This window comes from Lycium barbarum, chromosome 9, assembly GCF_019175385.1.
Source record: "Lycium barbarum isolate Lr01 chromosome 9, ASM1917538v2, whole genome shotgun sequence".
NCBI classification, from domain to species: domain Eukaryota; kingdom Viridiplantae; phylum Streptophyta; class Magnoliopsida; order Solanales; family Solanaceae; genus Lycium; species Lycium barbarum.
This window is the reverse complement of record NC_083345.1, coordinates 110,517,644-110,533,805: the sequence shown is the minus strand read 5'-3', so window position 1 is coordinate 110,533,805 and position 16,162 is coordinate 110,517,644. Positions and strand designations below refer to the sequence as shown.

Genomic DNA, 16,162 nt, shown 5'->3' with positions numbered 1-16,162 from the left:
TTAAAATATTAAGAAATAAATATTATGATAAAGTTAAAGAAATATTTACAAAATAGATTATATAAAAAATAATATGTATATTTTTTTTTTGAAAAATGTGTGTATATAATGTCGGATTGGTTTGATCTCGATTTGATTTTTTAGTTAATAGCAAATTAAGTTTATTGATGGTCCGATTTTATTTTTAATACCAAAGCAAATCAAACAAAATTACTAGCCGGATTTTTTTTTTCAATGTGACTTAATTTATCGATTTGGTGTATTTTGACGGTTTCTTTGTATACCCAAACTGCAAGTGTAAGGACATAGTCTATCGTGGATCTTCTTCTATTAAGATCGCCTGCAAAATCAGAATCCACATACCCACGAGCCAAAAAATCTTCATTGCTTCTCCTACTCAATTTAAGACCAACACTTAAAAGAACCTTTAAGATGTCCCCATACCAATTTAACTGTTTTTCAACGTGTCTTATCCAGATTTGACATGAATCAACATACCACAATCTGTTCTAGTAATATCAGTTTGAACACAAACTATAACATACATAATGCCACCAGTTGCGCCAGGATGTGAAACTTTGGACATGTGTTCGACCTTTTTATGCGAGTGGGGTAGTTATTAATGTGTATCACAAGACATGTGCATTCTTTTTCCTTTATTAGATTTTTTTTCTGCATATCTTTTTCCTAATAAAATTTAACGAAACACATTTTTTATTAATGGACATTCAAGTGAGAGTTGTTGTACTCCCCTACCTCCATAATTTCAATGGTTGTTTACTATTATGTTTAAGACGACATTCATAACCTCTTCTATTATCTCAATAGTTAATGTAAAGTTTAAGACTAACTTTTATAATGGTATAGTTAATGGTATAAATAGAGGCATGAGAAGTGATATATGACACACTTGATGAAATAGAGAAGCTCTCTTTCTCACAAGGTATTTTTGTCAATTCTCTTTGCATTATTGCTTCTTCTTTTTTATTTTACAATAATAATGAATACTTTTTTCAATTTCTTTTATCGGTCACTTTAGCCAAACAAATTTAGTTTAAGATACTTATGACTTTAAAAAATTAATAAAATATTAATTATTTTTTTCTTATTCCACCTAACTATTCTAAAAAGATAAATAATTATTAAGCACTTATTTAAGACAAAAGATAAGATCAATTTAATCAAAATCACATATAATTAATACTATTATTAAAAAAAAAATCCTAAGAGTGTATTCAAACTCTAAACCCATATAACGACACAAGGAATCGGATATTTGATTCAAATTAATAGATGCATAACATATATTTATATATAACCTTTTTTCTTTAACTTTGACTCATTAGGGGTCGTTTGGTTTGTGGACTAATTTTTGGATTATAGTCTTGATATTATAATACTGAGACTAATTTATTCCATCTAGAAAGTGAGATAAAAGAGTCTCAAGTTTGATGGGATAAAATGAAATATCCATAATTAAACTTGGGATAAAATTTATATTGTGTTTGATTGATAATTCTGGTATCAAATGAGCCCTTAATTATTTGTACTGTAATAAATTCATAAATCCTTGTTACCACATCATTCTCGCCAACCAGGCTGGTTCTGTCTACACAGTCCCCTACTGCACCAATCTACAAAACCAAGACACTTTTTCTTTCTTCTGTTCTGACACTTTCTCTCTCATATCATCTCTTTTTTCCCTGACTATATTTCCAAGACTGGACGACAACTTCATCAGTATATTCAGTATATACAGAGAGAGAGAGACATAACATTATGTATACAGAGAGAGAAAAAAGGCTGCAAAAATCTTTGAGATTTGTGTCTTTAAGTTTTGTAGAGTACTTGTGAGCCTAGCAAGTATAGGTGAACTGGTTAAGTAAATTCAAAGGCGGCTACAAATTTAAGACTCAACCAATCTTTCTTCATTATTGACATGGGGGGTTGGTTTAATTTTGAGTCTTTTTTTCTCTTGCATAATAGTTATGGCATCATCAAGAATTATGGGAATTGAAATTTTGTTGTTTTGGCACGAGGGTCGAGGTGGTGATGGGAGCAAAAGCAAGATTATGTTCTGTTAGTTCAGTTTTTTTTTTTGTGTTTTGGTTTTGTTTGTTTCTGGTTGTATTGGAGTTTAGGATATGTTTCTTCACTGGAAATATTCTTCTAGAGTGATAAAAATGATATAGTTACTAGCTTTGTCTCTTGTGTACTGGTGAACTTCAGTTGAAGTTGGTTTCTTGAGTTAAATAGTTTGTGTTTTATGACTGTTGTATTGTACTAAAGTTGAGATTTTGGTTTACTTTTTTCTTTTCTTGAGAGTGTGTAGTGGATAATTTGAGGAGAAAAAAAAAATGAAGTTCATGAAGTTGGGATCAAAACCGGATACATTTCAAGATCAAGGAAAAGGTGTAAGGTATGTAAATGGTTTATTATTTTCTTGTTTTATTTGCAAATGGACTTAAATTTCTCTTTCATTTCATTGATCATCTGCTTTGGTTGTTTGATTATTATTTTCTTGTTTTATATTTAAATGTACTTAACTTCTCTTTCATTTCACTGATCATCTGCTTTGGTTGTTTGATTATTATTTTCTTGTTTTATATGCAAATGTACTTAAATTTCTCTTTCATTTCACTGATCATCTGCTTTGGTTGCTTGATTATTATTTTCTTGTTTTATTTGCAAATGCACTTGAAATTTTCTTTTGTTCTTCTTCTCCATACAATTGCAGGACATCTTCTTGAAAAAATAGACAGTACTCACTTTTTTTATTTTTTTCCTTTTCTTTTTTGCCTCTAGTTTAACTTCTATAACAGCATAAAAATAAATTTTACACTATTGGGTTACCTAATTGATATAAATGAATTTAATTATTATTCATTAAAAAATGAGATTAATAACCAAAAATAAGAAATGTTAGCTGCTACAATGGATAAATAAGAGCATTTAACTTAATTCCATGAACATGGAGTGTAGTATGCATGACAGAAAGGTAACCCTTTTTCCATACACTTTTTATTTATTTATTTATTTATTTATAATTTCCTATTTTAATTTTGTAAAGAAAAAAAACAATATTTGGCTTTATCTTTCTTCTCTTATTTGGATATGAGCCAAGTAGCTCATGCAGTGTGTCTGCCACTTCTTGCACATGTATAGAACTATCTTGGAGATTACTTTGCAAATATAGAGACAGCTATTAAACATGAGGGGTTTCTTTTTTCTAAGTAATAAGTTAGAAGCTGTGGGTACAAAGGTTCTAATTTTATACTCTTACTGACCTTGAAAGGCAATGTTGTTTACTTTTTTTATTTTTGGCTCCCCCTTTATTTGGCTATTTTAGAGTTTCTTGTTACCTTTAATGAATTCTGATGGTGGCTTGCATGAGGACATTCAAAAAGTGGTGTGAATCTACTTTCTGCGTTTGATTGCTTGGTGGTCCAATATTTACTACTCATAGATTAATGGTCTTAGTGGGGTCAATGATCTCCAATTATTTGATCATCTAAATTATGTTACATTTTGTAACATTAATTATTCTACCTACTGTTTGACCTACACTGCCTGAATTATCTTTTGATAAAAATGGTGAAACAAGGGACATATGCAATGCCATGAATAGCTAAGTAGGTGAAAGCTCTCAATTTTTATGTTGGTGGAAATTCTTGTTCTCTGTCTGAGCGAAATGCCGGAATCAAAATGGAAAAGCATTTATCTTATGTAAACTGACAGTGTAAATGAGTTTTACGCTATCAGTGCATTTTAACCGGCTGTAACAAGTTATTTAGTTGATCTTTATGTTTACTAAATTGCAACTCCCTCTGTCCCAATCATGGTGATAGTCAGGGGCGGAGCTACCCTTGCCCGAGGGGTGTCGCGACACCCCTTCGCCGGAAAAACATTATAAAGATCGGTGAAATTTTGATTTTATAATTATGTATACTAGTGTTATCACCCCTTAACACAAGTTGATGGTTTGGTATGGTGGTTAAGGAGTTGCAAAACTTCCCTAAAGTTGTGTGTTCGAACTTGGGTGGCAACATATTTATATTTTTGGACACCCCTTAATATGTATGTTGGCTCCGCCACTGGTGATGGTGTTTGACTAGGCATGAAATTTAAGATATGTATGTTGGCTCCGCCACTGGTGATGGTGTTTGACTAGGCATGAAATTTAAGAAATAAAGGAAGACTTTTGAAACTTGTAGTCTAAAATAAGTCATAGATATTTGTATGGTTATAAATCATCTCGGGTAAAATTAGATTGCTGTAGTTCAACTATTCTACTAGCTTCTGCTTCTTTTTAGTGTTTCTTAGTCAGTCTTGAAGGTTGTATCTATATGTTTCCGACTCTTTGTCTAACTCAAGTTTGTTGAGTTCGTCAATGTTGGTTGAACTATAGTTTAAGCTAAATGAATTTGCCATTTTGACTTATGCTGGGGTTGAAGTAATCAACAAAAGTTGAGGTGCTGTTAATTTATATGCATTGATCAGTATCTGCAAAGGATGATGGGGATTTTTTCAACTTATATTCAAGGAACTTCAGTTGTGCATTACTTAAAAGTTGAATGTCTATCACATGGATTGCTCTCTCTTTTTCTTTAGAAAAGATTTTAATATAACTTTCAGCGCACTTAAACTACTGGCAGCAAAATTTTGTTTTGTTCTTTACTTTTGCCATATAAATAACTTAATTTGCAGAAATTTTAACTAACAAAAAAAAAGAGATTATTAGCATGTGACGCGGGGGTTGGGCCCCTGTCACAGGTTCGAATCCTACTGGTATTTAAGTGGAGAAGGGTAGAGGGACGGGCTCATTATCTACCCAGTTTCAAACCGCGGGCCTGTTGGCCGTCGGGGATTTCTCAGTTATTATAAAAACCAGCATCACTTAGATTCTTAACTTTAATTTCTTCACCGAAATGCTGCTGTAATGAATTTTACCATACTTATGTTGCACACAACTTCTTTTCTGTTCTTCCTTGTCTATTACAAATATTATGTTATTTATTTCAGTTACTTGCTGTACTCTGATCACATTCTAAAGTAGTAAATGAATTTTGATCTAATGGTGTAGGTACGTGTCGTCTGAGCTGGCAACAGATGTTACCATCATTGTTGGTGAAGTAAAATTTTATCTTCACAAGGTAACATGGCCATTTATGCAAAAGGAAAAATTGCTATACTTTCCAGTACATTTATATGCATTTAACACTTCCAGCTGTCGGGAGATGCAACTTGTTTCCCTCTGTACTATAATTCAGATATGCAAGAAGCATTTTGAATCAATTTGGACATAGAATACTAATCCTGCCTGAACTTTCCAAAAATTCATAGGAGCAAGGGTGATTTAATATACAAATAGTACTTGATTTGGATCCTTCTTGGATGACATTGTTTATTTGAGCTCAGAAAAGTAAACAAGCAGAGCTTGATTGCTTCTGTTCCACAATGATCTTGAGCGAGGGATAAAGAACAATATTTGCATGTAGAACTAAATTACGGCATAGAAGAAAACAAAATTCTAGTTTGATGAATTTGCCAAGTCATCCAAATTCATCTCATTTCTTTGTGAACTGAAATTGTTTATGTAATTAAGACATTTGGACTAAATTAACTCTGAAATTTCCCATATCTTTCCTAGCACATCTCGGAGACTTGTTTGCTAGGTTGTTCTTGACATAACAATAAAAACTATCTCCAAACCATTATAAACGAAAATGTAAATGGATAACAGCTTAGTCTTTAAGATAACCAACATATTCCTTCATCAACTTTGAATATTTAGAGATACAACATATCAGTATCTGATTTTGCTATTCATGCTGATTTTGCTTTGCCAGTTTCCTCTGTTGTCCAAGAGCAACAAGCTGCAAAGGCTTGTAACAAAAGTAAATGAAGACAATTCTGATGAAATTCAGTTAGTTGATTTTCCTGGTGGACCTAAAGCTTTTGAGATATGCGCCAAATTTTGCTATGGAATGACCGTGACTCTCAATCCTTACAATGTTGTTGCTGCCCGTTGTGCGGCTGAGTACCTTGAGATGACTGAAGATGTTGACCGAGGAAACCTTATTTTCAAAATCGAAGTATTCCTCAATTCCAGTGTTTTCCGCAGCTGGAAAGATTCAATTATTGTTTTACAGACCACCAAGTTTCTTCTACCGTGGTCCGAAGATCTGAAGGTGGTAGGGAGATGTATAGATTCTATCGCATCCAAAACTTCAATGGATCCTTCGAGTATTACATGGTCCTACACTTGTAACAGAAAAGTGGCACAAGTTGGGATGAAATTCCCTGGAAATTCGGAATCCGTGCCCAAGGATTGGTGGGTTGAAGATATATGTGAACTCGAGATAGATCTTTACAAGCGAGTTCTGATTGCAGTTAAATCGAAGGGAAGGATGGATAGTAGTGTTATTGTGGAGGCATTAAGAACTTATGCAATGAGATGGTTGCCTGATTCTATTGAGGTTCTGGTATCTGAAGCTCACAGTAGGAGGAATAAATCTTTGTTAGAAACTATAATCTGCTTGTTGCCTTCCGACAAAGGTGTTACTTGTTCGTGTAGTTTCTTGCTTAAGTTACTGAAAGTCGCTGTTCTTGTGGGAGGGGATGATTCATCAAGGGATGATCTCGTTAGAAAAATCAGCTTAAAGCTGGATGAGGCTTCAGTCGATGATCTTTTGATACCAGCAAGGGCGCCACAAACTACTGTTTATGATGTTGAACTAGTGAAGTGCCTTGTGGACAGATTCATGATTCGTGAAAAAAGTAGTCGGGATAAGAACATTCCTGCGAAGAGCATCAACGATTTCATCTTGGGGCATGCGTCATGGTTGAAAGTCGGTAAATTAATCGATGGCTATCTTGCAGAAATTGCTCGTGATCCAAACATCAGTCTCTCTAAATTCATCGAGCTATTGCAATCAATTCCAGACTCAGCAAGACCAATCCATGATGCATTATATGAGGCAATCGATATCTATCTGCAGGTTGATTATTTATTTTTTCCTTTTCCATCATAAGTTCTGCAAGTCCTTATTTTAAATGTAGCTGTCTAAGGGTGTGTCTGGTGTGGAGGAATTTCAATTTCCCATGTTTGGTTGGACAAAATTCTTGGAAAACATTTTCTCTAAGAAAATAAGTTCTTTAAAAATGAGGGAAATAACTTCCCCAAAAACAAGTTCCACAAGTGTCATTCCACATTGATTGTCTCCTTCCATCCTCCAACACATCCCACCCTCTTAGCTCCCACTCCACCGTCCCCACACTCCTACCCCGCACCTTCACCTCCCATAGTGTTTGCATAAATTATATAGACAAATGTCTTTGGGATAATATTTTCTGCTTACATACCAAACCTAAGAAAATTAGTAAGAAAATCACTTATTTCCGAGAAAAACATTTTTCAAGAAACATTTTCCGTGGAAAACATTTCCCTTCATACCAAACACATCCTACTTCAGTAGATATGTCTCAGTCAGTTGAACCTAAACAGCACTTCTTTGTATTACCATGCTCCAATCTCATATTGGACCCACATAGCTTATAGCTAATATAAGAAAATAGTGTCTTTTCCTTGATAAAAGAAATAGTGGTCTTTTCCAATACATATCATGAGCAAATGAATAAATATATCTTTGTGCAACTGCTACGATGGCCGTCAGCTCTTTTAGATGCCATTTTTTAAGCTTAACAACAAAGTACAACTACTACGCCTCAATCTCAAGCAAATTGAGATTGGCTACATGATTCCTCATGGTTGGTGTCGCTCCATTTTTGAAGCTTATGGTTGTTGTATACTAACTGCTCATCTTATGTGCAGGAGCACTCGAGCTTGACAAAAGCCGAGAGAAAACACTTATGCGGCTTCATGGATGTCAGGAAATTAACAATGGATGCATCCATGCATGCAGCACAAAATGAACGGCTGCCTCTCCGGACTGTTGTCCAAGTCCTATTCTTTGAGCAAATTAGAGCTGCTGCTGGAGTTCAAGCCTTAAATCACAGAAATACTGATGCTGTAGATTCCACTAGGAAGACTGAAGAATATTGGCAGAAAACATTGCCAGAAAAGCAGAACGTATCGAAACCATCGAGTGAAATAAAGGTAAAAGGAGAAGATCCACAGAAGAACATGAAGTTGGTAAAGAAGGGTAGTAAAAACAGAAGTAGTGGACCACAGTTGCTTCCTTCAAGATCAAGGAGAATATTTGACAAGCTGTTTGCTGTTGGTAAGGTGTCTGGTAACGGCGAAAACCGGAGCTCTGAGACATCTGGTAGTTCTCATAGTCCAACTTCAAGGATTATTCAAGGAGAAGTTAAGTCCTCTGGTTCATCTTCAAGAAATAGGAGGCATTCAATTTCATAAGAAATTCTTGTAGATTGTAAGGATCACATTTGTGTAAAAAGTGGTAAGCTTTTAGTTGTAGTAATTAAGGTGTTCAATCATCATAGTAATACTTAAGAGCTTTGCTGCAAAACTTGTAATTCTTGGATGCATTCTCCTTTGGTATCTTTTAGTTATTGTGCTCTTAGTTTCACCCATCATGTTAATTAAATTAAATTTCTTGAAAAAAAACATTTATAATCACTATGTTTTTCGTGATTATAAATAAAACATTATCTAATTTTTTCTTAGGTTAAATTATCTAAGTTCCACTCTATCATATTGCTCATTTACCAGTGAAAATGCGTATTGCTCTATTCATTTATAATTTCATGGCAAGATTTTATGCTAATTGAATATGGTGATTTAAACTTAGTTTTAGGTGAAAGTAAGGAAAATTTAAATTCATCAAAATGAACCTCAAGAATCAGGTAGTTCTTCATATATAGTTTATGCTTAAGAATATTTACTCAATTAACCAAATAAGGATTTGAAAGATAAATTCAATCTTGATTGATATCACTGCTTTCATTTTCAACACTCTCAATAATATCTACTTTTAAGTATTCGTAAATTGTAATATATAATAAATTTCAAAAGTGATGGATAAAATTGTCCACAAAAATTCTATTCAATTCAGAAAAAAACTAATTACATGATTAAGGGTTGAAAAAGATAAAGAATGAGACCAGACCATACCCAAAAGGATGGAGAAAAAAAAGCGTAAACCCCGAGCTCAGATTTAAAGAACTATAATTTATTTTTTACTTTCACTTAATTCACCAATAATGTTTTTTTATTGGCTTGCTAAATTTAAATGGTGAAATTCTAACTTACCTCCATTAACTTCATTCAAAGAATAACGCATTTTCTCCAAAAGCAAAATGAAGATTTGGACCAGCGAGCATGGAAATGAAAAAGGAAGAGGAAAGAGAAAACGAAAAGCTTAAAAAAAGGGAAAGGGCCTAAAATACCCTCGAACTATGGGATTTGGTATAAAAATGCCCTGTGTTTACCTTGGGCGATTCTGTTCTTTTGGGGTGATCTTTAAATTTTACCCCTCATATTTGAAATCTTTAAATTTTGCCTTTCGGCTAAACCCCATGGGTTCCAGGTTCGAACCCCCACACAATCAAAATTTTAAAAAAAAATTCGCAAGGCAGAGTTTAAATTTCGCTATGCCCCCATCGACATACACTTGTGAAGGAATTACCAAAGTTATGCTGGACCCGACATACTTATGCCTTATGGGCAGACTTGGCATAAGTATGCCGGGTCCGGCATAACTTTGGTAATTCCTTCACAAGTTTATGTCGGGTCGGCATAAAAGTTTGCCCATTAAAAGTATGCCCCCACCACCAGAAACTTGTTAAGGAATTACCAAACTTATGACGGACCCGGCATACTTATGCCTTATGGGCAGACTTGGCATAAGTATGCCAGGTCCGGCATAATTTTGGTAATTCTTTCACAAGTTTATGCCGGTGGGGACATACTTTTAATGGGCAAACTTTTATAGTATGCCACATAAGGCGAAATTTTTCCTAAGGCATAACTAAAAGTTTGCCTTATAAGGCAAAGTGTATACCTTAAGAAAAAGTTATGTCTTATGGGGTATACTTTTGGTTATGCCTTAATTAAAAGTCTACCCCATAAGGCATAGTTTCTTAAGGAAAAGTTTTTCCCCATAAGGCATAACTAAACTATGCCTTGAGGAAAAGTTATGCCCCCTCCGGCATAACTTTAGTTTTTCCTTAAGGACTTTATGCCGGATCCGGCATACACTCCCCCTGCCTTGCGAAATTATTTTTTTATTTTATTCCTGAGCGGGGGTTCGAACCCAGAACCTCAGGTATCCAAGCGAAGGGCAAAATTTAAAGACCACCCCAAAAGAAGGACAATCTGTGCAAAAAAATGGTTTACCTTTGCGCTCTAAAATGCCCCTGCCGTCAATCGATTGGGCCTAAATTGCCCTTATTTTTAACTGCAGGGGCATTTTTGGCCCAATAGATGGACGGAGGGAAATATTGTACCAAATTAATTAAACTTTTATTTATTACGTGGCACATTTTAATAGGTTAGTTTTAAAATTAACCTAAACTAATTATATCCCAGCACAAAATTTGGATCCACCTAACCCGCCCTGACTTAAAATGGTGACTGTAGCAACATCTATCCCCGCCAACGGGCCACCATTAATCTCCACCGTCCATTCTTCTACTGAAACAGCCCAAAACCTCCATTAAAATCACCACCGTAACAGCGCTCATCCAAACGGCCCATCGGGCCACCATTAAATAGCCAATATTCTTGACAGTGTTACGGTGGTGTTTTTAATTACCCTTAATTTCACTTGAAACCCAATAACTATAAAAGGAAAATTAATGGGAATGTTCATGTGGCAAAATTGATTACCCTTAATTTCACTTGAAATCCAGTAAATATATAAGGGAAATTAATGAGAATGTTCATGTGGCAGAAATGATTATCCGGAAATATTCATTTTAAAAAATATTACACTTCAAAACTGCATGAGATAACCATCCATGCAGTTCAATTAATAATCCGTTCTTTTACAAATTAGATTATTTGTCAACATAGAACCACCAGCCAAGAATATTGTCTAGTTAATGGCGGCTTGATGGGCCGTTTGGATGAGCGGTATTACGGTGGTGGTTTTAATGGAGGTTTTGGGTTGTTTCAATAGAGGAAAGCACGGTGCGGATTAATGGTGGATCACCGACTGGGACGGATGTTGCTAAAATCACCATTTTAAGTCAGGGCAAGTTAGGTGGATCCGAATTTTGTGTCGGGATATAATTATTTTAGGTTAATTTTAAAACTAACCAATTAAAACATGTCACGTAATAAATAAAAAATTAATTATTTTTTCGAAAAAGGGCCTAAAATGCTCCTAAACTATGAAATTTGATACAATATTGCCCTCCGTCCATCTATTGGGCCAAAAGCGCCCCTGCCGTTAAAGATAGAGGAAAAGAGACAAATGGCCATTGGGCCATAAATAATCCCACACGCTGGCCCATCTATTCCCAAACCCAAAAATTAGCCAATAAACTATTTCCATCTGCTAGCCAAAATCTGTAGCAAGTCTTTTGTGGCGACTTACAAAAGATTTAAAAAGTCGCCACTAAAAGCCCACACGTTTTAAAAAATTAAAAAAAAAAGACTTCTAAAGGGCTGCTACAGAAAAATCAGGATTTTTAGTGGTAATTAAAAAAATCGCCACTAAAGGGCATCCCAAAACATGTATAATATGTGTATGTTTAGTAAGAAATATCCCAAAAAACTCTGAGGCGATTTTTGTATATAATATGTATCATTTGTGTATAAAAATATGTATCAGTACCTAGCTGTAATGTATAAAAACTGTATAAAATATGAATCATTAAAGTATGTATCATTTTTGTATATAATATGTATTATTTGTGTATATAATGTGTATTATAGAATAGAAAATTGTATCGTTTTTGTATATAATATCTATCATTTTTGTATACAAAGTGTATATATAATTCCAACATGTGTATATAAACTGTATCAGTCTTGTATAGAAAGTGTATCATACATATAAAAAATGTATCATAGAAACCATATCATTGTGGTATATAATATGTATCCCTATTGTATATATAAAAAAAAATCATATCATTATTGTTTAATATGTGTATAATAAATGTATAATTAACGTATAATTTATGTATAATAAATGTATGATTAATTCCAGCATATGTATATAAACTGTATCATTCTTGTATATAAAGTGTATAATTAATTCCAGCATATGTATATAAACTGCATCATTCTTGTCTATAAAGTGTATAATTAAATCTAGCATATGTATATAAACAAATTGTATCATTCTTGTATACAAAGTGTATATATAATTCCAACATATGTATATAAAAATGTATCATTCTTGTATATACTTACTAAATATACACATATTATACATGTTTTGGGATATTTAACCTTTAGTGGCGACTTTTTTAATTGTCTGTCTCAGTCTATGCGACTGTCCCTAAGGAGGGGTTTCCATTGGCTTGCATTGATTTGAAACTACTACTATACTAAACCGGCTGAAAGAGCGTAGTTTTGACCTAAATTCCTTACATGACAGGTTCCTCTCCTTAGCGGGATAGGGCACATTCCATTCCGCCATAACCACGCTTTAAAACTCGATCCAGCTCTCAAACTATATGATCCTCGTCACCAGTCAGCTAATACTGATAGTTGTCCTCCTACGGACCTTTGCCTTCCAAAGCCTGATTTTTCTGTAGTAGCCCTTTAGTGGCGACATAAGTCGCCACAAAAAGTTTTTTTTTTTAAGCGCCTGGGTTGTTGGGCCAGCCAGCCTTGGCATTAATTTGGGCCTCCCGGACAGCTTGTGGTATTAAGCCCAAATATTGGTCAAATATGAGATTAGTTTGGCTGACTTGACACACAGTGTCCTTTTCCCTTAAAAATAATGGCAATTTAGGCCCAATAGGTTGACGTAGAGGCATTTTAGGGCGTAAAGATAAACAAAGGGCATTTTCGTACCAAATCCCATAGTTCGAGGGCATTTTAGGCCCTTTTCCCTAATTAAAAAAAAAAGACATAAGTATGAAAGAAAAAATAGAGATAGTAGTTAGGTGGGACCGGCAAACAGGGCCATTATGTCTAAAAATGACAGTGTCTCACAAAACTTCACATGGAGTAAGATTTTGGAGTCCGGAGTCAAAATGACGTATTTTTGCAGCCATTAGCCCAAAATAGTATGTTTTTTTTTAGACCAAAATGGGTATTTCGTTGGATAATCAACGAACTACCCACACACACACTATTCCGGTGCCGAATAAATTGTTGCATTTCGCTACACATGTAGCGAAATGCAACAAATTGTTTTTTTTTTTTTTTTTTTTTTTGCATTTCGTTGTGCAATTCACGAAATAGGTTTTTTTTTTTTTTTTTTTTTTTTTTTTGCAATTCGTGAAAGAAACTGTGTGTGCATGCAATTGACCTCATTTTTTAGTGAATTGCATTTCGTTGTGCAATTCACGAAATATGCTCTTTATTTTTATTTTTTTGCAATTCGTGAAACTAATGAAAAAAATTTTTTTTTTTTTTGCATTTCGTGAATTGGTCAACGAAATAGATTTTTTTTTTTGCATTTCGTGAATTGATCAACGAAATAGGCTTTTTTTTTTTTGCATTTCGTGAATCAATGAACGAAATAGACTTATTGTTTTTTTCGTTGACCAATAAGAGAGACTTTTTTTTTTTTTGCATTTCGTGAAATTAATGAAAGAAACTGTTTTTTTTATTTCGTTGACCAATAAGAAATAGACTTTTTTTTTTTTTTTGCATTTCGTGAATTGATCAACGAAATAGGCTTTTTTTTTCTTTTTTTTTTGCATTTCGTGAATCAATGAACGAAATAGTTTTTTTTATTTTATTTCATTCATCTAAAAACGAAATTGGAAAATATTATATACATATATATATTATCCTATTTCGTTGATCTACCAACGAAATAGGAAATTATAATTTATTTATTTTTTGCATTTCGTGTATTAAAAAACGAAATAGGATAAAAAAAATTAGTTTTATCCTATATGTCGAGAAAATTAGTCAGCTTTATTTTCAAAAATTGAAACCACATAAGTGAAATTGACATTCACACCTACATTACTCCGAAAATTTTATGTTGAAATCTATTGCGCATCATCATATTATAAGTAAAGAAAACTGAAAATTTCCCGCCAATTTTGGGGGAAATTAAAATTGGAAGGGAAAAAAGAGGTTTTCTAGAAAATCAGCCCGGCTTGCGCTGCTAGATCTCGGAAAAATATGCAAAATCAAAAAAAAAAAATTACATAAATCGGATATCCGAGCGCAAAGTTATGATTGTTTAAGTTTTACCAATTTACAACTACTCTTTCACCAATTTATAACTACTCTTTCTCCTATATTTTTTAACTATGTTTTTATCTAATTGAATTAGATTTATATTCAAAATAAAGTTATGTTTTGATTAAAAAATAAAACACTTAAACCTAAAGTTTCCAAACAAAACAAGCGTGTTATTTTTTAATCAAAACATAACTTTATTTTAGAAAAAAAAAATTAAACACTCTTGTTTTAAAAAAATCCACTTTATAAATTATCATAACTTTTTATAAAGTTAAAAAATTTATATTTTCATAATTTTATTTTAGGAAACTTAAAAAAAAAAAAAAAAAAACACGAAAAAGTGGATTTAAAAAAAAAAAAGAAGGAAAAACTATATTACTTTTGAATTTTGTGATTTTAATTGGTGTAATTACGCGTTGATATTTTTTCTTGTACATGCAAATAGGTATGTTATTTATATAAATGAAATACAAATATATATATATATATATATATATATATATATATATATATATATATATATATATATATATATATATATATATATATTTATCCTATTTCATTGATATATGAATGAAATATAATAATAATAATAATTGACATTCCAATTATTTTCCTATTTCGTTTTTATATAAACGAAATACAAAAATAAAATAAAATGTTTATCCTATTTCATTGGAATATAAACGAAATGCAAAAAAAAAAATATATATATATATATATAATTTCCTATTTCGTTGGAATATAACAGAAATGCAAATAATAATAATAATATATATATATATATATATATTCCAATTTCGTTTTTAGATGAACGAAATAAAATAAAATAAAACTATTTCGTTCATTGATTCACGAAATGCAAAAAAAAAAGCCTATTTCGTTGATCAATTCACGAAATGCAAAAAAAAAAAAAAAAAACTCTATTTCGTTGACCAATTCACGAAATGCAAAAAAAAGAAAAAAAAAAGAGCATATTTCGTGAATTGCACAACGAAATGCAATTCACTAAAAAATGAGGTCAATTGCATGCACAAACAGTTTCTTTCACGAATTGCAAAAAAAAAAAAACCTATTTCGTGAATTGCACAATGAAATGCAAAAAAAAAAAGAAAAAAAAATTGTTGCATTTCGCTACATGTGTAGCGAAATGCAACAATTTATTCGGCACCGGAACAGTGTATGTGGGTATTTCGTTGGTTATCCAACGAAATACCCATTTTGGTCTAAAAAAAAAAAAGCATACTATTTTGGGCTAATGGCTGCAAAAATACGTCATTTTGGCTCCGGACTCTAAGATTTTGCATAGCAACAACCACGTGTAGGCTTCCTATGATACTCTTAAGAGTTGTGAGGTCGACAAAACATTCGGATCGGCACGCATATATATATATATATATATATATATATATATATATATTTTTATTTTATTTTTTTTTAATTTTATTTTTTTATTTTATTTTTTTACTAAATTTTTCCATGGATTTATGTTTTCTTTAAATGCAATTTTTAGTTGATACACTTAGAATGCAAATTTTATGCATAAAACTATCGTATTTCAGTTTCTTTTTCATGTTATTATTAATTACTTCAAATAACATTTTCCTTTCTAAGTCGATTATTAGGAATACAACCTTTCAACTTAAATTGGTAAATGATTAAGAACTTTGTATCGATTAAAGTTGGGAGTTAATAAAAGAATAATTGAAGTTATTCCATTTTCACTTTCCCCCTCTTAATTTGGTCTAATAAACATGATTCACTGGTCTTGTACTCATTAATCATTTATTAGATGATGCAATGTTGTTTCTTGTCAAGTATTTTGTTAACATCATAGTGTCATAGTTGGAT

The 16,162-nt window shown here is 32.5% G+C and overlaps 1 protein-coding gene across 1 annotated transcript; it reads left to right on the top strand.

The window, feature by feature from the left end:
- Nucleotides 1-1,593: 1,593 nt before the first annotated feature.
- LOC132609403 (BTB/POZ domain-containing protein NPY1-like) lies at nucleotides 1,594-8,673 on the top strand. The gene is made up of 4 exons (XM_060323378.1): nucleotides 1,594-2,419; nucleotides 5,084-5,153; nucleotides 5,850-7,001; nucleotides 7,835-8,673. Exons 1-4 carry the CDS (start codon nucleotides 2,358-2,360, stop codon nucleotides 8,378-8,380), a joined length of 1,830 nt encoding a protein of 609 aa, XP_060179361.1. The 5' UTR covers nucleotides 1,594-2,357; the 3' UTR covers nucleotides 8,381-8,673.
- Nucleotides 8,674-16,162: the final 7,489 nt, after the last annotated feature.